Source organism: Pseudoliparis swirei, chromosome 22 (assembly GCF_029220125.1).
Source record: "Pseudoliparis swirei isolate HS2019 ecotype Mariana Trench chromosome 22, NWPU_hadal_v1, whole genome shotgun sequence".
Lineage (NCBI taxonomy): Eukaryota > Metazoa > Chordata > Actinopteri > Perciformes > Liparidae > Pseudoliparis > Pseudoliparis swirei.
The window spans coordinates 5,252,237-5,273,161 of NC_079409.1; the positions used below are offsets into that span (position 1 = coordinate 5,252,237).

At 39.3% G+C, this 20,925-nt stretch overlaps 3 protein-coding genes across 6 annotated transcripts in view; 2 read left to right on the top strand and 1 right to left on the bottom strand.

Moving 5' to 3' along the window:
• Positions 1-148, top strand: part of LOC130212927 (G-protein-signaling modulator 1) — a 2,580-nt gene extending 2,432 nt beyond the window's left edge. The window contains exon 5 of the mRNA XM_056444244.1: positions 1-148. This exon is cut by the window's left edge and continues 220 nt beyond it. The gene's annotated coding sequence lies outside the window, so the exon portion shown is untranslated.
• Positions 149-3,675: 3,527 nt separating this feature from the next.
• On the top strand, positions 3,676-11,526 carry dnase2 (deoxyribonuclease II, lysosomal). The gene is made up of 7 exons (XM_056444223.1): positions 3,676-3,757; positions 4,376-4,473; positions 4,663-4,834; positions 5,880-5,967; positions 6,813-6,977; positions 8,643-8,864; positions 9,614-11,526. Exons 1-7 carry the CDS (start codon positions 3,728-3,730, stop codon positions 9,979-9,981), a joined length of 1,143 nt encoding a protein of 380 aa, XP_056300198.1. The 5' UTR covers positions 3,676-3,727; the 3' UTR covers positions 9,982-11,526.
• A 1,267-nt stretch (positions 11,527-12,793) lies between these two features.
• Positions 12,794-20,925, bottom strand: part of rgl2 (ral guanine nucleotide dissociation stimulator-like 2) — a 36,175-nt gene continuing 28,043 nt past the window's right edge. For 3 of the 4 annotated variants that reach the window (XM_056444206.1, XM_056444204.1, XM_056444207.1), the window contains 10 exons: positions 19,469-19,528; positions 18,398-18,484; positions 18,248-18,286; positions 16,911-17,032; positions 16,753-16,839; positions 15,690-15,783; positions 15,379-15,603; positions 15,141-15,255; positions 14,665-14,822; positions 12,794-14,540 (listed from right to left, as the gene is read on the bottom strand). In XM_056444206.1, the coding sequence (XP_056300181.1) occupies positions 14,274-14,540; positions 14,665-14,822; positions 15,141-15,255; positions 15,379-15,603; positions 15,690-15,783; positions 16,753-16,839; positions 16,911-17,032; positions 18,248-18,286; positions 18,398-18,484; positions 19,469-19,528 (1,254 nt within the window). In that variant the 3' untranslated portion in view covers positions 12,794-14,273. The remainder of the gene's footprint in view (positions 14,541-14,664; positions 14,823-15,140; positions 15,256-15,378; positions 15,604-15,689; positions 15,784-16,752; positions 16,840-16,910; positions 17,033-18,247; positions 18,287-18,397; positions 18,485-19,468; positions 19,529-20,925) is intronic. The other variant, XM_056444205.1, reaches the window with a different exon arrangement.

Sequence of the window (20,925 nt, forward strand, 5' to 3'; positions counted from 1 at the left end):
AAATAAGTGTGTTGTTGTTGTTGTTGATGATGATGATGATGATGATGCAGTGTTGGTCAGTGCAAAAAGAACGCTCACGTTTGAGCTTTTAATAACGAGATTTTTAAGTTTACTGCCAGTTCGTCTTTTACTTTCCTTGCAAATAGGATCAGCAGATATATATATATATATATGTGTGTATATATACATATATTATAAATAATATATATATATTATATACATATATTATATATATATTATATATGTATATATACACACATATATATATAGTATATATATGTGTGTATATATACATATATTATATATAATATATATATATTATATATGTATATATATATGTGTATATATTATATATATTATATACATATATTATATATATATATTATATATATATGTATATATACATATATTATATATAATATATGTATATATATTATAAACATTTATATATATTATATATGTGTATATATACATATAATATATATATATATCTTTTTTTCTTTTTTCTTTTCTTATCTCGCCACATTTTTGTATTTCATTGAGCTCTCGTGACGAGCGCTCGGATGATTTTGTGCTCGTTCCCGGGTCTTCATGTGGAGGAAGGTCGTCTGCCGATCTCTATTGCGTGTCCTTGGTTTGTACAGCGGACATTAAACGCACCACGGACGGGTGTTGTAGGAGATAATGGCTCCAAGGCCACGCAGTGCTTAGCTGTAAATGGATGATTCTCCTCTGGAAAATAAACACACATGTTTATCTGATCCATTTTCTTTTCTATTCAATTTTGACGTAAAAAAAAAAAAAAGCTCTAATGAAACCATCATTCTGATTATTTTGTGTGTGAAACATTTTACTGTCATCTGTAATCGTCGTCCCCTCGCAGAGGCACGTTCCCACAGTCGGGATGTGTGTCTGTAATCTTTCAAACATCCTTCTGCACATTAATCAAAAACAGGGAGTGAGATAAAGGTGTTCCTTTTTTAAATATATATATATTTTTTTTATGGACTGAAAACAGGTGTTATCGTTATCTTAAAGTTCCTCAAGTTTTGTCATTTTAATTGAAGGTCACATCATTCCAACGGCGAAGAAGAGGAGATTTACACGTCATGGGATGTTATGATATATTAGAGCAACGCTTCTCAACCTTTTTTGAGTTATGTGAAATATTTTTTCAGCCGAGTTCCCCCTAACCATTGCAAAGCATTTTGGGTAAAAAAAGAAAGAAGATGTAATTCTCAATATTTTGGATATAATATATACAATTCAGTTTATGAACTTACACTTATATTGTATTGAATACTTATTAAATAACTAAGGCTTTTTTTTAATGGATGCTCATTTTAAATATTTTCAAAACAAATCTCACGGACCCCCTAGAGGGCCTTCACGTACCCGCACAGGGGTACACGTACCACCACTTGAGAACCACTGTGTGAGAGGACTCATTCAAAGACAGTTTGACATATATTTAAAATATATTATTAACTCTGAAGTTCACTATCAGCAGCAATGCATTGACCGTATATTTGCTGCAGTCCCAACTCGTGATATATATAAATGCTGCGCGCCATAATCAATAATCTGAGCTCCTCGGATGTGTTTTTCTTCTTCTCAGCTCAGACTAAATGTTTTTTGAGGAAGTCTCGGTGGCTCTGCCTCGGTAAAGTTCGAGGTGACGAGAGGAAACGGTGTCACTTCCTCAAACGGAGCAAGTGAACGCAATCTGATCACCACTCCACATGAGGAGGAGAAGACGAATGAGTCGAAGAGAAGAACCCAAGTCTCGCCTCCGAAGGTCGTGCGTTTCTGTCTGTTAGATCTATGAGTTCACTAAAGGTCAAAGGTCATGATGCATTTCCTGTTCGTGAGGAGTCATCCTGTCACGCAACCAGCTTTTTGGATATTGATACAGTATACAGTAGCTTCCTGCCCCTATACATCATCAAGCGTTGCCCCTATAGAAGATGATTTTTTGCAAGCCTCGGAAAATATTGATATGCCACTTGATGGTATTAACTGTAAAAAAAAAACACAATAGCGATCTGTGTGTTATGTCTGATGCAATTGTGAATTGTCCAAATAATGTCAGTAAATAATTCAGGTGGCCTTTAAGGATGCTTTTAGAATCTTGCAAGTCGTGTGTTTGTGACTCGTGATGTTTCCACTTTCCACGCCGTGTCGAAGAATTGTATTTCTACATTTAAATGACTCAAAAAGTGTAATTATAAAAGCTTTAACTGAGCCCACGCAGAGTGATCGAGGTATTGTTCTGGTTTCTGGAAGTGTTTTTAACTGCACCCGTACTGTATTTTATATATTGTTGTTGTATTTGTGTTTGTTGGTATATGGACAAACAAGTCTGAAATAAAAGAAATATAATATCATATCGACTTATATTCAACAACTTGAAGAATATATGTGCTGCATAAATGAAGGCAAAACTCATTTTAATATGATCATCTGTCTATTAATATTATTCCACAGTTAAGACTTAATTGTTTTTGAATTTATATATTTTTGTGTTCATTTTTAATTGTATTACCTGTCTATTAGTATTATTCCACAGTTAAGATTTGTATTTATTATTTATTTTCGTATATGCCCGCTTTATTTATATATATCTATATATATATATATAGATATATATAAATATATAGATGTATATATGTATTTATTTACATATATGTGCCCACTTTATATTTATATATATATATATATACTGTATATACAGGACTGTCTCAGAAAATTAGAATATTGTGATGAAGTTCTTTATTTTCTGTAATGCAATTAAAAAAACAAAAATGTCATGCATTCTGGATTCATTACAAATCAACTGAAATATTGCAAGCCTTTTATTCTGATTTATTGCTGATTATGGCTTACAGCTTAAGAAAACTCAAATATCCTATCTCTAAATATTAGAATATCATGAAAAAGTATACTAGTAGGGTATTAAACAAATCACTTGAATTGTCTAATTAACTCGAAACACCTGCAAGGGTTTCCTGAGCCTTGACAAACACTCAGCTGTTATAAATCTTTTTTTACTTGGTCTGAGGAAATATTAAAATTTTATGAGATAGGATTTTAGAGTTTTCTTAAGCTGTAAGCCATAATCAGCAATATTAAAAGAATAAAAGGCTTGCAATATTTCAGTTGATTTGTAATGAATCCAGAATGCATGACATTTTTGTTTTTTTAATTGCATTACAGAAAATAAAGAACTTTATCACAATATTCTAATTTTCTGAGACAGTCCTGTATATATATATATATATATATATACCTATGTTTTCAGATACTCATGTTAATAATAATAGTACTCTCTACTCTTGATTTGTCAGTTTTAATGTGCTTGTTCTAAGTACTTTGAGTCAGATTTTGTTTACATACTTAAGGATTCGCATATTTCTGTGTAGCCCCGCCCACCGGTCACGTGACTGAAACCCAGGCCTCTTAAAGAAGGATAAGACTCGCGCGAGGAGCTTCCGGAGCATTTAAATTTAACTTTCCTCTCAAAAATAAATGAGTTTAACCTAATTATTTTTCAGTCTCTCGATGTTTCCCTACTTTTTAAATATTATTTAGTGAAAAATAAAACCCGACTGAGCTTGTTGTTGTTGTTGAAGAAAGCGTCAAGATTTGATGACGTCACTCACCCATCCTGGCGGGGTGAAGATGAAACTGGGACCCGCGGCGCGTCTTCAAGCGGAGATTCACGGACATGGAGGAGGGGAAGCGCAGTCCGCCCGCGGTACGTAGACCTGGTTCATTAAATGAAGCTTTGCGTGGACTTTTAGAGACTTTAACGTTTCTTTAACGTTTATTTTTACTGGTTTACGACCAGTCAGCAAGAAGAAAGCACGTTTAACTCACGTGACGTGCTGCGTTCAAGTACCTGTTTCGAGCTCTTCTTTTACTAAATTTGAGTTTTTCAATTGCACGCAACTTGAAATATATTATATATAATAGATATATTGTACTTTTAGCCCCTATAGATTAATGAGATATCTTTTAGTTACTTTACATACGTTTTAAATGTAAAATACAGACAAACAAATAGTTCAGATGCATATTGTTTGAGATTAAGCCTCCCAGCGGTGTATACAGTAGAAATTGATTGATTAAGGTGCATATATATTCAGTCATTATAATTAAATTGTATGGTATCGATGTATTATTCTGAAAGGGGTCATTGTGAGTACTTTTACTTTACTTGGTATTTTAAGTAGCCTACATTTGGCAGCTATTACTTTTGTAACCTCTTTTTAAGACCATTTAAAATTGTTTAATCATTAAAGCATTTTTAATGCTAACATGACAGATGGCATACATTTGTAAAAATTAATATAAATCTGTCTTTTCCTCTCAGATGCTTCTGTTCCTTTCCCTGCTGATCTTCTGTGTGCCACTAGGGGGCGACAGCTCCCCAATCTCCTGCTACAACGACCAAGGAGATGCTGTTGATTGGTAATTCATTGATAAATAGTCCTGGACAAAGCACTCTTTGTGTGTGTATATATATATATATATATATATATATATATATATAAATTCATCGTGTGTTTGTTTCCTGCCCTGTTGGGTGACTTAATAAAAGTGTAAACGGCAGTTTTTGTCTTCCTCGGATTCCACTTCCTGTCTCGCTCTCCGTGTCAGGTACTACATGTACAAGCTGCCGAAAGGACACGGCGGTAAATCCCCCCACCGGGGCGAGCTGTACCTCCTGATGGAGGAGGGGAGCGAGGGATGGACCAACGGGACGGGGACGGTGAACGACACCACGGCGGCTCTGGGCCGGACGGTGGGACAGCTGTACTCACAGGGACGGGTCCGTGTTACGGTTATTCACCCTTTTTCAATATTCCTCATTATGCATGTATGATTCATGTGAAACGGCCATAAGAAAGTCAAAGTTTTTATCACATTGATCTGAATCCTCATTATCTTTTTCCGGAGTGGTTTTTAAATCTACCTGGAGTATTAATAGTAGATGTATTTACCCTTTTCTTTTTCTTTTTTTTCTTCTTTTAGGCATCAATTAGACATTTACAGATGCCTTTCAGATAATTGACGTTGCATGTGCAGATTTTTAGAGGATGCTAATTTTAGTTATATACATACTTATAGCAAAAAAGTGTAAAATATAGGATAAAAAACAAAAGAGACAGAAAAGAACAAAAAAACAATGGACAGTATAACTAGGGAGGGATCTATTCTCTATTGTACATTCATTCATTTAGTTCAGGTCTATGAGTTGTTGCGTATGTAACCAATTTTTGGTAAAAACAAAAAAAGATGTAATACGCAATATTTTGCATATAATATATATAATACCAGTTATGAACTTCCACTTATATTGTATTGAATATTTATTTAATAACTATTTTCAAAGGCTTTTTTAACGGAGGCTCATTTTAAATATATTTAAAACAAATCTCACGGACCCCTAGAGGGCCTTCACATTTCCTGGGGAGTCTTTTTGCCACCAGAAGTAAATTTATTACATATTTGTCTCTTTTTGACAATGTTTGAGGTAAATATTCCAGATGCAAGCTCTCAAAAATTTAGGTTTTTACCCTTTTAAACATGTTTTGTAAACTTCTGGCTGCTTCCAGACGTCAGCACATTGGATTTGGTTTTCCCTGCCTCTGCTGTTTCCCTGCAGACTTCTCATTTTATTTAGCAGACTCGTCAACGCCGCGGTGAGCCTGAACGCCTCTGACATGTTAGATCAGATGAAGAAACGGGAAGTGAGAGTTACTCGTCTCTCAACAGCTGTGATAATATCGTTGTTTCGACGTCGGAGAAAACCATGTGTGATCATACAGCTCCGACTTCACGGTGTGGTGCTGGTGTGTTTCTCCTCCTCACAGAACTCCGAGGTGGGTTACATCCTTTACAATGACCAGAGGCCAACTGGGGGCGTCGGTGACCCTGGAGGGAGGGGGGGGCACACAAAAGGTGACTTTTGGACTCATAATCTAACAGATTTGGGGCGAGTGTGTACAAAAAAAGACATATTTCTAAAATCAAACGCCATCATACCCCGTGTGTTCCATCAGGGTTCGTACGGTCATGGAAAACCTGGACAAGTCATGGAATTTTATTTTAAATGGTTATTTCCAGGTCCGGAAAAGTCCTTAAAAAAATGAAATCTCAAAAGTTTTGGAAAAGTCCTGAAAATTTGAGCAAAAAAAAATTGCATTTACGCAGAGTTTTAAATAATTAATATGTTTTTAAAAGAATGACGCTCAGAATATAAGCCGGCGTACACACGCTCTTTCACACTCGCAGCGCACATTTTCCGCGCTGCTAGTGAACGCACCTCAACTTAAAAGACATAAATGTTTATTCTTTCATTTTAAACTATCATCTCTCATTCATTTGAGTCATTTTAGGTTATTTACTCAATGCTTTGGAATCCTCTTTGTGAGTTTAAATACGACATTTTCTCACTTTTTCATGTTTCACACCGATATTTAAAACATTTTTTCCTGGACACCCATTGGTCGACACGTGTATGACCCCCTCGTCCATATATTCACACACGGAAAAATACATATGAAATAAATGTTAATCCAGTTTACGTCCAACTCCAAAAGTACCAAAACAAATCTCTTGTAATTCTCTCGGTATTTTTTTTTAGTTTCGGGGCAAAAGTTGTTGATATTTCTTCATCGTAGGAATGTCTCCTTCAGGGACCAGCAGCTTCTGATACCTGAGCAGCTCCTCTGTGTTTATCCATCCTCGACTCGAGGGAAGCTCGCCGCTTATCGCTGACACGCTCTGCATCTCTGTTCCCTCAGGTGTCGTCCTGCTGGATAAGAAGCAGGGCTTCTGGTTGATCCACAGCACGCCTCACTTCCCCCCCGCGCGGCGGGCGGGACGCTACTACTACCCCGACAGCGGCGTGACCAACGGGCAGAACTTCCTCTGCGTTACCTTCCCGCTCGACCGCTTCCAGACCATCGGTGAGACACTTTGCAGGAGGAGGAGGAGACTGACTTCCGGCGGAGACTGAAAACACACCTTTTCCGACTATATCTGGATTAAAAGACAGATTTGCACTTCAGTGGCACTTAAATAGCTCTTATTGTGGTACTTTTGTAGTTCGACTATGTTGAGGAAATGTTACTTCCTGTATTCTTGTTGTTCTTAGTTTTTACTCTAGGTTGATGCTCTTATTGTAAGTCGCTTTGGATAAAAGCGTCTGCTAAATGACATGTAATGTAAAGGAGGAGGATGATGGTGGTGTTACGTCACACTTGCAATATAAGAGCTGGGAGCTGATGACGATTCATTCCTCTGCTATTCTAATATTATTATTGTAATTTATTCCCAAAATAATTCCTTTTTAAACTCGTTGGGAGTTGATGAGTTCTCTAGAACAACTTCACACTCGGTCGGACGAGCGACAGTCGGGGAAAAACTGAAAATACAGAGACTCAGTTTAAACGACGCGCCATCGTATCGGACTGTTGCGCAATCGACCGCCGGCTATAATGCCACAAGAAACCTACGAGGACACGTAATATACATACACGAGTCTTCCTGGTGGAGAGAGAGAGAGAGAGAGAGGGAGAGAGAGCTGGAGGGAGAGAGAGAGAGAGCGGGAGGAGAGAGTGGGAGGAGAGAGAGAGAGGGAGAGAGAGAGGGAGGAGAAAGGGAGAGCTGGAGGGAGAGGGAGAGAGAGAGAGAGAAAGGGAGGAGAAAGGGAGAGTGGGAGGAGAGAGAGAGGGAGGAGAAAGGGAGAGCGGGAGGAGAGAGAGAGAGAGAGAGAGGGAGGAGAAAGGGAGAGCGGGAGGAGAGGGAGAGAGAGAGGGAGGAGAAAGGGAGAGCTGGAGGGAGAGCGGGAGGAGAGGGAGAGAGAGGAGAGAGAGAGAGAGAGAGGGAGGAGAAAGGGAGAGCGGGAGGAGAGAGAGAGGGAGAGAGAGGGAGGAGAGAGGGAGAGAGAGAGGGAGGAGAAAGGGAGAGCTGGAGGGAGAGCGGGAGGAGAGAGAGAGGGAGAGCTGGAGAGAGAGAGAGAGAGAGGGAGAGCGGGAGAGAGAGAGAGGGAGAGCTGGAGAGAGAGAGGGAGAGAGAGGGAGGGAGAGCGGGAGGAGAGAGAGAGAGGGAGAGAGAGAGGGAGGAGAAAGGGAGAACTAGAGAGAGAGGGAGAGAGAGAGGGAGGAGAAAGGGAGAGCTGGAGAGAGAGAGAGAGAGGGAGATAGAGAGAGCAAGGTGGAGAGGGAGAGATAAAGAGAGCGAGAGGAGAGGGAGAGAGACCCTACATAATAATACACTCAGGTATTGACGTGACTCCAACAAGATGATGCAGAGCCCAGGTAAGCGGCCCTGAACACGTGTCGTCACCCCCCCCCCCCCCCCACACACACACACACACTTGGCAGGCTCGGACGTCGGCCACAGTCGTTGCTGTGGCATTGCCCGGGCTAATGGCATTAGGTTGGGGTGCGTTACCATAGCGATATCGGCTCTCACACTGCGGCATGCATCTCTCACGACTCTGCGATGCTCGCCGTGTGACACGCCGTGTGACACGCCGTATCCGGGGGATAACGATGACACCCAGCGTGTCAAAGCGCTTGTTTATGTTTTTAATTAGCCCCCCCCCTCTCACGTGTTCCTCGCCGCAGGAGAGCAGCTGCAGATCAATCAGCCCAACGTGTACGACTGCGGCGTCCCGGCGGCCCTGGCCGCCGCGGCGCCCGCCCTGGCCGCCGTCTGTGAGATACGACACCCGCCGCCCGCTCGCACGGCTGCGAGTGCGAAGCCGGCGTCCAACCGCAGCGTGACTCTGACCTCTCAGGGCGGCGCCGAGTTCATCAGCTTCGCCAAGGGGGCCTCCTTCAACAACGGTACGACCTCTGGAGCGTTCGCTTGAACTCAGATCATCGAGTCGCTGCCTCACCGAGAGGCAAACGCACACACACACACACACACACACACACACACACGCACACACCGGGACGACTTTACTGATTCTTTAGGGGTCGTTGTCCCCCACTGACGGAAATCCTGGAGCATTTAAAAATAAATTGGGGCACTTTTTTAAACTTGTGAAATAACATTTAACCTTTGTTCAAAATCAGAAATATACTTATTTAGGCTTTCAGGATATTAGCAACTGTCATAAACATATCAATAATAAGACTATTAGGCAGTAATAAGACTATTAGGCAGTAGTCTACAGATTTAAAGTGTTTTCTTAGATTTTTTAACAAAAAACAATCAGAATCAGACGATTATATTCAATGTTATTCTTTTTTGTTGTTGGTTATTCATTATTATGAATTTTTGTAAACAACTATTAACAATTATAAATTATTTCTTTGATTTTTTATAGTTACAAATTATATTTATTGATTTTTGTCTACCTACCTAGTGCAGAAAGTACAGATAGGACACACACAACAAAGAACAAACAAAACTATTAAATTATCAAAATTATGGGGCATTTTTTACCCCTCCTAGTGACATCAGGGGCAAAATTATATTTCTTAGGGGCCGTTTTTCTCTGGTGTGTCGCATTTAAATAATTAGCAACATTTCAAAATAAAAGATAGAGATAAAAATAAAAACCCGTGTTCCCCGTCCGTCTCCTCAGACCTGTACCACTCCTGGGTGGCCCCCAGCCTCGGCTCGGACCTCCTGGTCCAGTTCTGGATCCGCTCCTCGGGCATCCGGCCCTCCGACTGCTCTCTGGGCTGGAAGGTCCTGGACATCGAGGTCCTCAACCCGGGCCAGACGGGCCCCTTCAAGACCAGCCAGGACCACTCCAAGTGGGCCGTCAGCCCCGAGGGGGCGGTGTCCGGGGGGGGCTGGGTGTGCGTGGGCGACATCAACCGCAACAAGGCGGAGGAGAGGCGGGGCGGCGGCACGCTGTGCCGGCGGGACCCCGCGGTGTGGAAGGCTTACCGCGCGGCGGCGCTGCAGTGCCAGGCCTGTGGCGGAGGAGGGACCGTCCAGTGTTGAGGGGGGGGGGGGGGGGCTGAGATCATATCTTCTATTTTAATGTCTGATCAAATCTCTCTCTCTATATATACATATATATATATATGTATATAGATATATATATAGATATATTTGTAAACATTTTTTAAAAATGTATTACTTCAGTATTAGTCTTGACTTCATTGTCTTTACGGGTTTCTGTGGAGCTTTTTTAGAGTTTTTCATGTGTCTTTATTGTGAAGGTAGAGTTGTGTCTTTATTGTGAAGGTAGAGTTGTGTCTTTATTGTGAAAGTAGGGTTGTGTCTTTATATTGAGGGTAGAGTTATGTCTTTATTGTGAAGGTAGAGTTGTGTCTTTATTGTGAAGGTAGAGTTGTGTCTTTATTGTGAAAGTAGATGTGTGTCTTTATTGTGAAGGTAGAGTTGTGCCTTTATTGTGACGGTAGAGTTGTGTCTTTATTGTGAAGGTAGGGTTGTGTCTTTATATTGAGGGTAGAGTTATGTCTTTATTGTGAAGGTAGAGTTGTGTCTTTATTGTGAAAGTAGATGTGTGTCTTTATTGTGAAGGTAGAGTTGTGTCTTTATTGTGAAGGTAGGGTTGTGTCTTTATATTGAGGGTAGAGTTATGTCTTTATTATGAAGGTAGAGTTGTGTCTCTATTGTGAAAGTAGATGCTTGTCTTTATTGTGAAGGTAGATTGTCGGTAGGTGTTTTTATTACGCAAAAATAAAAAGGTTTTGAGAGCAAATTTCTCGTTTTAAGTAAATTAATTGTTAATTTTGCGGTTGAAACTCGAATTTTTAGTTTTTTTTAGAGCAAATGTTTTCATTTTGAGTTTATATTTTTTATTTTCAGAACACATTATAGTTTCATCAGCAAAACTAACAATTAATTTACTTTCAAATGATAAATTTTGCACTCAACATTTTTGTTGTTTGCGTAATATCGACACAAATCTACTTTCACACTTTATCTGCACACGTGACACTGATGCAATACCCTTTCCAGCCAGTAGAGTAAATTTAGACTAAAAGTAAAAAAAAAAAATTCTATCGGGATTATTTATGACCAGTTTAGCTCTGGAAAAACTACAATCTTGATCGTCTCGTGGCAGTGTGTTCCTCTGGGGGCCTTTAAGGCACAACATTTTTTTTATTACTACAAATGATTATGGGCTGCCTTCAGGGCGGCTGCACCCTCGTCTTCAAACTTAATACACAGAACTACGCTGGAGGAGGACAGTTCGTCACATCTGACAGGAAGCAGAGGGCTTTCTGGGAAATATGGCGTTAGTATTTTGGAAAAACACAAAAAACCTCAAAGTGCCTCTTTGAATGAAAGCATTAGTTTGAGTGTCTGTATTAAAGAGTCGGCGCTGCCTTCAACTTTGTCTGCTTTGATCTGCGTGTAAAAGTAAATATGACGTATCACACATTTTACACCAGAACTCTTGTTTTTCAAAAAAAAAATTAACGTCTCCTCGATTGTATAGCTGTGTCACATTCTTTGATTTAAGATGAAGATGCTGGATGTCTTGAATCTGAATAAAAAGACCCCAAATAAAGAGACGTGTTCTTTTCTCGAGGAATGATAGTAATGTTCAGTGGGTAGGGAAAGTATTCAGACTCCTTTAAATATTTACTCTTTGTTTCGTTGCAGTCATTTGCTCAAATCAAAAAAGTTCATTTTAATTCTCATATTTCAGTTTTTCTTTTTTAATAAATGTATATAATATTTTTTAGAGATGTAATATTAATGGTTTTTATTTTTTTAATATATATAATATATATATATATACAGTGGGTATGGAATGTGCTATTTCATTTTTTCTTTTTTAATAAATATATATAAAATATATATATATATAATGGGGCATATACAAAAACTATCTTAACTGTGGAATAATACTCAGACAGGTAATATTTTTTGATATATAATATTAATATATTTTTCTCTTTGTAATATATTATATTTTATATATATATAATATTAATATATTTTCTATTTTTCTTTTTTAATATATATATATATACAGGACTGTCTCAGAAAATTAGAATATTGTGATAAAGTTCTTTATTTTCTGTAATGCAATTAAAAAAACAAAAATGTCATGCATTCTGGATTCATTACAAATCAACTGAAATATTGCAAGCCTTTTATTCTTTTAATATTACTGATTATGGCTTACAGCTTAAGAAAACTCTAAAATCCTATCTCATAAAATTTTAATATTTCCTCAGACCAAGTAAAAAAAAAGATTTATAACAGCTGAGTGTTTGTCAAGGCTCAGGAAACCCTTGCAGGTGTTTCGAGTGAATTAGACAATTCAAGTGATTTGTTTAATACCCTACTAGTATACTTTTTCATGATATTCTAATATTTAGAGATAGGATATTTGAGTTTTCTTAAGCTGTAAACCATAATCAGCAATAAATCAGAATAAAAGGCTTGCAATATTTCAGTTGATTTGTAATGAATCCAGAATGCATGACATTTGTTTTTTTAATTGCATTACAGAAAATAAAGAACTTCATCACAATATTCTAATTTTCTGAGACAGTCCTGTATATAGTGGGTACGGAATGTGATATTTCAGTTTTTCTTTTTTAATAAATTTGCAAAAATGTCTACATTTCTGTTCTTTTCTGTCCAGATGGGGTGCAATGAGAAATAAAATGAACTTTTTTGATTTTATAAAATTGCTACAATGAAACAGAGTGAACATTTTAAAGGGGTCTTAATGCTTTCCACTGTATGTATTATATCCACGGGATACTCTACTCGAAACACATCTGCCTGTATTTGAAGGTGAAATATGGCACATCAGTCAAAAGCAATTCATATAAAAGTAAATTTATTACCACAAAAATAGGACATACTGTATGTAGTGCATAAAGAGCTTTTGATGTGAGGTACACCGGATACATTCTAATGCAAACACGGGGGAAGACGTGCATCCTGGTCCAGAAAAGGCACTAAAAAACAATCAGTAGCTCGGCACACCGCCAGCACACGTCATCGATTATTACCCAGAATCCCCCTCCCTGGTCCCCGCTGTGCGCCTCAGCCAGCGAGGAGGCCTCACCGGCACCGAGCGGACGCGACCAGAGGCCAGACCTTTAGAATAAAGTCCCAAGATTTAAAAAAATCTAACGAAAGAAAAAAGATGTTTGTTTGAAACCGACACTGAAGTTGACGTGTTGACGCGTGACAGGAAGTATGTAAACAGTGGAGATGAAACCGGCAGGATTTAAGTTGTGCTCCTTCTCTTTCCATACGTTCAGACCTGGAAAACATCTGGACTTTTGCTTTAGTTTAACTGAAGCAAAGAAACAAGCTTTCAAAGTGCTACTTTTTTTTTTTTAAGCTGCAGTAATCAACTTGTGGCCACTAGGGGACAGAAGAACTCCAAACCAGCTGAATGACAGCGTGTAAAGTCACGACAGGGACTCATTCAGCATTCATCTGGAGTTGTATTTAGGTCCTTCTGATGATGATGATAATAATGATAATAATGAATACGTTTCTCTCCTGAAGGTTTCTTAACTTTTTTTCCTCCTGAAAGGTTTTTTGTTCTATTTCTTTTGGGAGTTTTTCCTGATCTGATGTGAGGTCAAAGGTCAGGGATGTAAAGTATGTGTACAGATTGTAAAGCCCTCTGAGGCACATTTGTGATATTGGGCTATATTAAAAAAACTGAATTAAATAATAATAATAATAATAATATTATGAGTTATTTTTGGAGTTACTTTGGACTTTAAACATTTTGTATCTTTAAAAGATATTTGTTTGACTTCTTTCCACCAGCTAGATGCTAACCGGGGTGATGACAGCGATGAGAAGGAACCATGAAGGAAGTTTAAAGCGCTAAAAAAAAGGGCCAAAAATGTCTCTTGAGCTGCAGGGGAAGATCCTTTTAGGGTCGTCAACACAAGCGTCGCCTTCCACAATATGAATATTAATCTAATACATTTGTATTGATTAATGCAGCTTTAAGACTGTGTTGAATGAAATGAGTCAAAGCAGAAATAATGACTCTCGCTCTAACCTTTTTTGGAAACGTGGACCCCCCAGAGCTCCTCGCCAGCGTAAACACAATGACATCATACAGACGTACAAAATATATACATATATACAAAACACCCATATACATATATATATATATATATATAGATGCCTCATTGGACGTGCTCCAGTGTTTCTCTCCGGTGATGTTCTTCGGGCGTCCTCCCGTGTGCCTGACAGGCTTTTCATTCAGCTTCTTCCCCGTGGAAACACACTTCCCTTCATCCTCCTCCGGCATCTCAGGTGAGTTACGAACAATTAAATGCGATTACATTTTTTGGGGTGGTATTTCCTGGCGGCTGTGAGCATTTAAAAAAAAAAAAGAAGAAGATATTTTTCATCGAGTAGGAATGAAAGAAAATCAAATCAAGTCGCTCCCTGACTGGGACTCGAGAGCCGGAGCACCACGAGGCCTCCATTGCTCTCCCTATGGGTGTAAAGGAGGACTGTTGGGAGGAGAGGAGGACGGAGGGGTGGAGACCTGGTCCTGGTGTTGGTGTTTTTGGTAGAACAAGCTGTGTAAGGAGCCACAGGGAGGAAAAGGCATGTTTTGGAAGGCCACATTCACTGACGAGAAAATAACAATAAAAATAAAAACGTCCCTGTGGACAAAGTTGGACGTCAAAATAGTGTCCTGACCAGCCTCCTGCCCTTGGCCTTGATCCGAGGGAAAGTGGCGCTGGTCTCGATGGACTCCGAGGTCAGAGGAGTGCTCCCGCCTTTCCTCCTCAGCAGGAAGTCGACGCTGGACGACGACATGGCGTAGAAGACGTTCCCCGTGGCCGGGATGACCAGTTCTGGGAGGAAGAGGAGAAGAAGAAGAAGGAGAAGAAGACGAGGAGGAGGAAGAAGAAGAAGTAGAAGGAAAAGAAGACGACGAGGAAGAAGTAGAAGTAGGAGAAGAAGAAGAGGAATAAGTAGAAGTAGGAGAAGAAGAAGAGGAATAAGTAGAAGTAGACGAAGAAGTAGAAGTAGAAGAAGACGAGGAGGAGGAAGAAGAAGAAGTAGAAGAAAAAGAAGACGACGAGGAAGAAGAAGAAGAAGAAGAAGAAGACAAAAAATGAACCACAATTTCAAATAAATTGAATACCGTGTATTTTCTCTGTTTTTTTTACCTTTTCCTTCAGGCAGAAGTTGGATCAGCTCGTATCGGGACGTCTGCTTGGGGTCCTGACTGTGCTTCTCTAAGGCCGAGCCGATCACAGTGGGGGACTTGTCGTTGCTCGTCACCTGAGGGGAGAGAGAGGAGGACGAGGGCGGTTGAACGAGCTCCTCGGCTTCTTGTTTCATTGTGTCATTGTTGCAGGCGAGAGGTCAGTGCAGCATGCTGCATCAACCGGTCCGGGTCAGTACCAGGATGCTCCGGTACATGTTTCCGTCCTGCAGGTCCATCCGTATCCTGATGATCCTCATGTCGGGCCCCGAGCCCTGGACGTTGTTGGGGGGGTTGTTGCCGCAGGAGATGGAGCGGCGGTGGGATTTGACGGGCGTGGACGGCGTCTGCGCGGCGGAGCCGGACTCGCTGGCCGAGCTCGACGTGTCGACGTCCAGGCAGGACACGGACGGAGACCTCATGTGCTGCGGAGGACAAGAGGTCGTCTCTCTGAGTCGCCGCCGCCGCACCGACGTCCGGCCAGCGAGCCCAAACCCAACGCCGTGTTTACCTTGGTGAGTTTGGAGAGCAGGTGATTGACGGGCGAGGGGAAGTCAAAGAGGCTCTCGCTGTCGCCCGTCAGGCTGGTCCGAGAGCGGCTCAGGCTGCAACACACGCAGGACAACAACATTCATGCTGGGGGCCACACTTATGGCTGCTTTTCACTTTTTATATGCTTTTAATATGCTTTTTACATGCCTTTTATATGCATTATATATGCCTTTTATATGCATTTTACATGCCTTTTATATGCATTTGACATGCATTTTAATATGCTTTTCATACGCTTTTAATATGCATTTAATTAGCATTTTATATGCATTTATATGCGTTTTATATGCATTTTACATGCATTTGATATGCTTTTTATATGCATTTTAATATGAATTTTTATACGCTTTTAATATGCATTTAATTTGCATTTTATATGCTTTTTACATGCATTTTAATATGCTTTTTATACGCTTTTAATATGCATTTAATATGCATTTTATATGCTTTTTATACGCTTTTAATATGCATTTTATATGCTTTTTATATGCTTTTTACATGCATTTTATATGCTTTTACATGCATTTAATATTTATTTTTTTACATGCTTTTAATATGCTTTTTATATGCATTTAATATGCTCTTTACATGCATTTAATATGCTTTTTATATGCTTTTTACATGCATTTAATATGCTTTTTATATGCATTTAATATGCTTTTTATATGCATTTAATGTTTTTTTTCTAAAAAGAGCCCGAGGGGAACACCTTCGCACTGCTTTGTGCAAAATTATATTTAATTTTGTATCAATTTACATTGATGTGAAAACAAATGAATGCAGCAAAGAAACTGACATTTGAGTTGCTAGTTTAAAAAAAAAAGTTTTTAACAAATTGTCGTTGACTCATTTCCTTGTTGTTGAAGAGTTGTTAATGGACTCAATGCTCAGAGGACTTTGGAGAGGCCGAAACTCATTTTTTGCACATCCAGAATGCAACTCCAGAGCATCTTTCTACAACACCGTGGTCATTTCACTGTGTGTGTGTGTGTGTGTGTGTGTGTGTGTTCAGTGGCGCTTACTCTGGGCACTGTGTGATGATGACTGTTGGGGTGATGCCCCGGGGGCTCGGCTCACCGGGCGCTTCGATTTCATTGGACAGTCTGTAACTGAAGACAGGCGTCATGGCATAACGTAAAACAACAACAGTCGTACACATTCAGAACCAGCCGGGTCTCACCTCTCCTCCTCCGTCAGCGTGGGCACGCTCTGGTACCAGCGCACGAAGGCGCCGTCGGCGCTGAACACGCAGTTCTTGCAGGACGACTGCAGGAGGCGGATCTGAGCTAGAACCTCAAACTCCTGTGAACAGAGGGGCCCGCGTCAGAACCGGCACCAGAACCTCGTTATTCACATGTATGTGTTCACATACAACAGAGGTGTCACGGCGGGGGGCGCGACAATAGACAACAACATCAACATCAATCAACACAGTGCGAGTATTAAGAATATAAATATAAGGTCATTACTACCATATATATATTTATATATATATTTATACCTTGTATGTATATTTTTATTCCTCTGTATATTTAATATTGTTACCGTATTTTGTATTTTATTTTTATTACTGCTCTACTGTGCACTCACTGTTGTAATTTCCCCACTGAGGGACGAATAAAGGAATATTTTATCTTATACAAAATATAAGATAAAGTGCACAGACGGGCAGGTTTCAGTACTTTAACCAGTGTAAGTCAGTTTAAAGTTACACATGTATTTAAAGTGAACCTGTATTTAAGTGTATTTAAGTGAATAATTACCTGTATTTAAGTGTATTTAAGTGTATTTAAGTGAATAATTACCTGTATGTATGTGTATTTAAGTGAAAAATTACCTGTATTAAAGTGAATTTAAGTGCATTTGAGTGTATTTAAGTGTATTTGAGTGTATTAAAGTGTATTTAAGTGAATAATTACCTGTATTAAAGTGAATTAAAGTGTATTTGATTGTATTTAAGTGTATATACAGGACTGTCTCAGAAAATTAGAATATTGTGATGAAGTTCTTTATTTTAAATGTCATGCATTCTGGATTCATTACAAATCAACTGAAATATTTTTATTCTGATTTATTGCTGATTAAGGTTTAAAGAAAACTCAAATATCCTATCTCTAAATATTAGAATATCATGTGAATTGTCTAATTAACTCAAACACTGCAAGGGTTTCCTGAGCCTTGACAAACACTCAGCTGTTATAAATCTTTTTTTACTTGGTCTGAGGGAAATATTAAATTTTATGATAGAGATTTTTTTTTTTTTTCTTAAGCTAAATCATAATCAGCAATAAAAAAATAATATTCTAATTTTCTGAGACAGTCCTGTAAGTGAATCATGAAGTGGTGTGCAGGGCAGTGACCTGAAGGAAACTGTCCTGGGGACGACCCACCACCACGTTTCATAATGTGAGAATTAAAGGAAAACTAAAATGTCGGCTGTGCCGTCTTCTCATCGCCCTCCACTTCATCTCCTCGCTGTGATTCACAGTCTGCCCTTATCTAAAAAACAAAACTCACACTCACCCTCCTCCTTTTGTCAAAGTTGATGTAGCCGTTCTGCAAAGGGAGGAGGGACAGGAGGAGCTACGTCAGTTCAGATATTCAGATATCAAAAAACACTGAGCGACTTCCAGAGGTTTGAGAGAGAGACGGGGGGGGGAGACTCACATCCAGCATGTCTTTGACCGCCGTGTCCAGCATGGTGAGGTCTGTGAGGAAGATGCCCAGGTATGGCACGGTGCCCTGCGCGTGGGACTGAGGGGGAAGAAAAAAGAGAAAAGAAGTACAAATTATAGGAAGTGTTTTATCAATCCTCCCCTGGAGCTGTTTTCAAATGATTGCTGTGAGGATTCACACACACACACACACACACACACACACACACACACACACACACACACACACACACACCGCCCTCTGTTCCGCTTCGCTGCTGCATGCCGGTCGATGCCCCCTTACAACCGTTTATCAAACGACCTACCCCCCCCACACACACACACACACACACACCCTGCTTAGCGACAGTGACATCACTATCAATGTCTGAATGGAGACGTTTTGTAGAATAACTGTATTTTCACGGCTTTTAGCTTAAATATAAATTATGAAGCCCTCAGCAGAACCATCAGGATGGACCTCAAACTGAACTGAGTGTTTTTTAAATGTGAATATACAGGACTGTCTCAGAAAATTAGAATATTGTGATGAAGTTCTTTATTTTCTGTAATGCAATTAAAAAAACAAAAATGTGTTTTCTTGGATTCATTACAAAAATCTGAAATATTGCATTTTTTATTCTTTTAATATTGCTGATTATGGCTTACAGCTTAAGAAAACTCAAATATCCTATCTCTAAATATTAGAATATCATGAAAAAGTATACTAGTAGGGTATTAAACAAATGACTTGAATTGTCTAATTAACACAAACACTCAGCTGTTATAAATCTTTTTTTTTACTTGGTCTGAGGAAATATTAAAATTTTATGAGATAGGATTTTAGAGTTTTCTTAAGCTGTAAGCCATAATCAGCAATATTAAAAGAATAAAAGGCTTGCAATATTTTTGATTTTGTGAATAATGCCATATATATATTTTCATTCTGATTGGTATGCACCAGATGTTGGTTGTAGACTCAGTGAACATCGGTCTTTCTCGTATGCTCTTGAAGATCTGAGGTTCTGCCTCGGCGTCACGGTGAGGTCGATGTTGAGTCGCTCCTCTCATCGACTCCACTTACCCGGTTGAGAAGTTTGTTGTTGAGCCGGTGGTCGAGGTTGGCGAACTTCGAGGTTCCCTCCTGCAACACAGAGACACGCTGAGGCTGTGAAGAAGACGAGTTCTGACCTTCAGGTTCCTGAGCTGCTCGATGCTGCGCTGTGTTCAGTGTCAGCTGGTGGCTTCAGAATAAACCAGATCCTCCTCCAATGAAATCAACATCAACAAGCCACTGTACATACTTTACATCCATCCATCTATCTACCTATACCTATCCATCCATCCATCTATCTACCTATACCTATCCATCCATCCATCTATACCTATCCATCCATCCATCCATCTATCTACCTATACCTATCCATCCATCCATCTATCTACCTATACCTATCCATCCATCTATCTATCTACCTATACCTATCCATCCATCCATCTATCTATCTATCTATCCATCCATCCATCTATCTACCTATACCTATCCATCCATCCATCCATTTATCTACCTATACCTATCCATCCATCCATCTATCTATACCTATCCATCCATCCATCTATCTACCTATACCTATCCATCCATCCATTTATCTATCTACCTACCTATACCTATCCATCCATCCATTTATCAACCTATACCTATCCATCCATCCATCTATCTACCTACCTATACCTATCCATCCATTTATCTACCTATACCTATCCATCCATCTATCTATCTACCTATACCTATCCATCCATCCATTCATCTATCTCTCTACTTACCTACTTATCTACCTATCCATCCATAAATCAACCTACCTACCTATATATCTATCTATCTATCTATCCATCTACCTACCTACCTATCAATCTATGTATCTATCTATCTATCTATCTATCTATCTATCCATCCATCCATCCATCTATCTATCTATCTCTCTACCTATCTATCTATATCTATCTATCTCACCTGTTATGGTCACATTCACATATTTCTATTAATGTATTTATTTCTTCTTGGGTACAGAGTTTACCCCCATGAATACACAACGTAATTATCACAGCATGTATCTTTAGGTTTTATAAAAATACTACATTATGTTGATAAAACATGTGAATTATGAAAAAATACAAATGATCATAAAAGTACCGCAGTCATCACAACAGATATGAACGTGAATATATTTCCGTGACATTAATATTGTAAATGCTTAAAGATGACGCGACTCTAGCGATCTGTCATCTCATGATGCTGTGTAATAAAGTTTTGCGTTGTGAGTCACGTCTCCTCCAACTTTTAGAGCGCCGTTCATCTGCCAGACTCACATTTAGACACGCTGCGAGATGAAGAGGAGCGAGTGACTGAGCCGGGGAAAAATAATGAATCAAAAGAGGGCAACAGGAGGCTGATGGTGTTTTTCTGCCATCAGAGGGAAGCTCTTCAACAAATGAAAGTGCATGTTTGAGTGACTCCCTTTGGGGGCGTCGTGGGTAGAAATCGCA

Bases quoted from the DNA above. Each gene is read 5' to 3' on its own strand.
- dnase2 (XM_056444223.1), top strand. From the start codon at position 3,728: ATGGAGGAGGGGAAGCGCAGTCCGCCCGCG. The intron at 4,474-4,662 runs GTAATTCATTGA...TCTCCGTGTCAG, and splicing joins CAAGGAGATGCTGTTGATTG to GTACTACATGTACAAGCTGC. The intron at 5,968-6,812 runs GTGACTTTTGGA...CTGTTCCCTCAG, and splicing joins GAGGGGGGGGCACACAAAAG to GTGTCGTCCTGCTGGATAAG.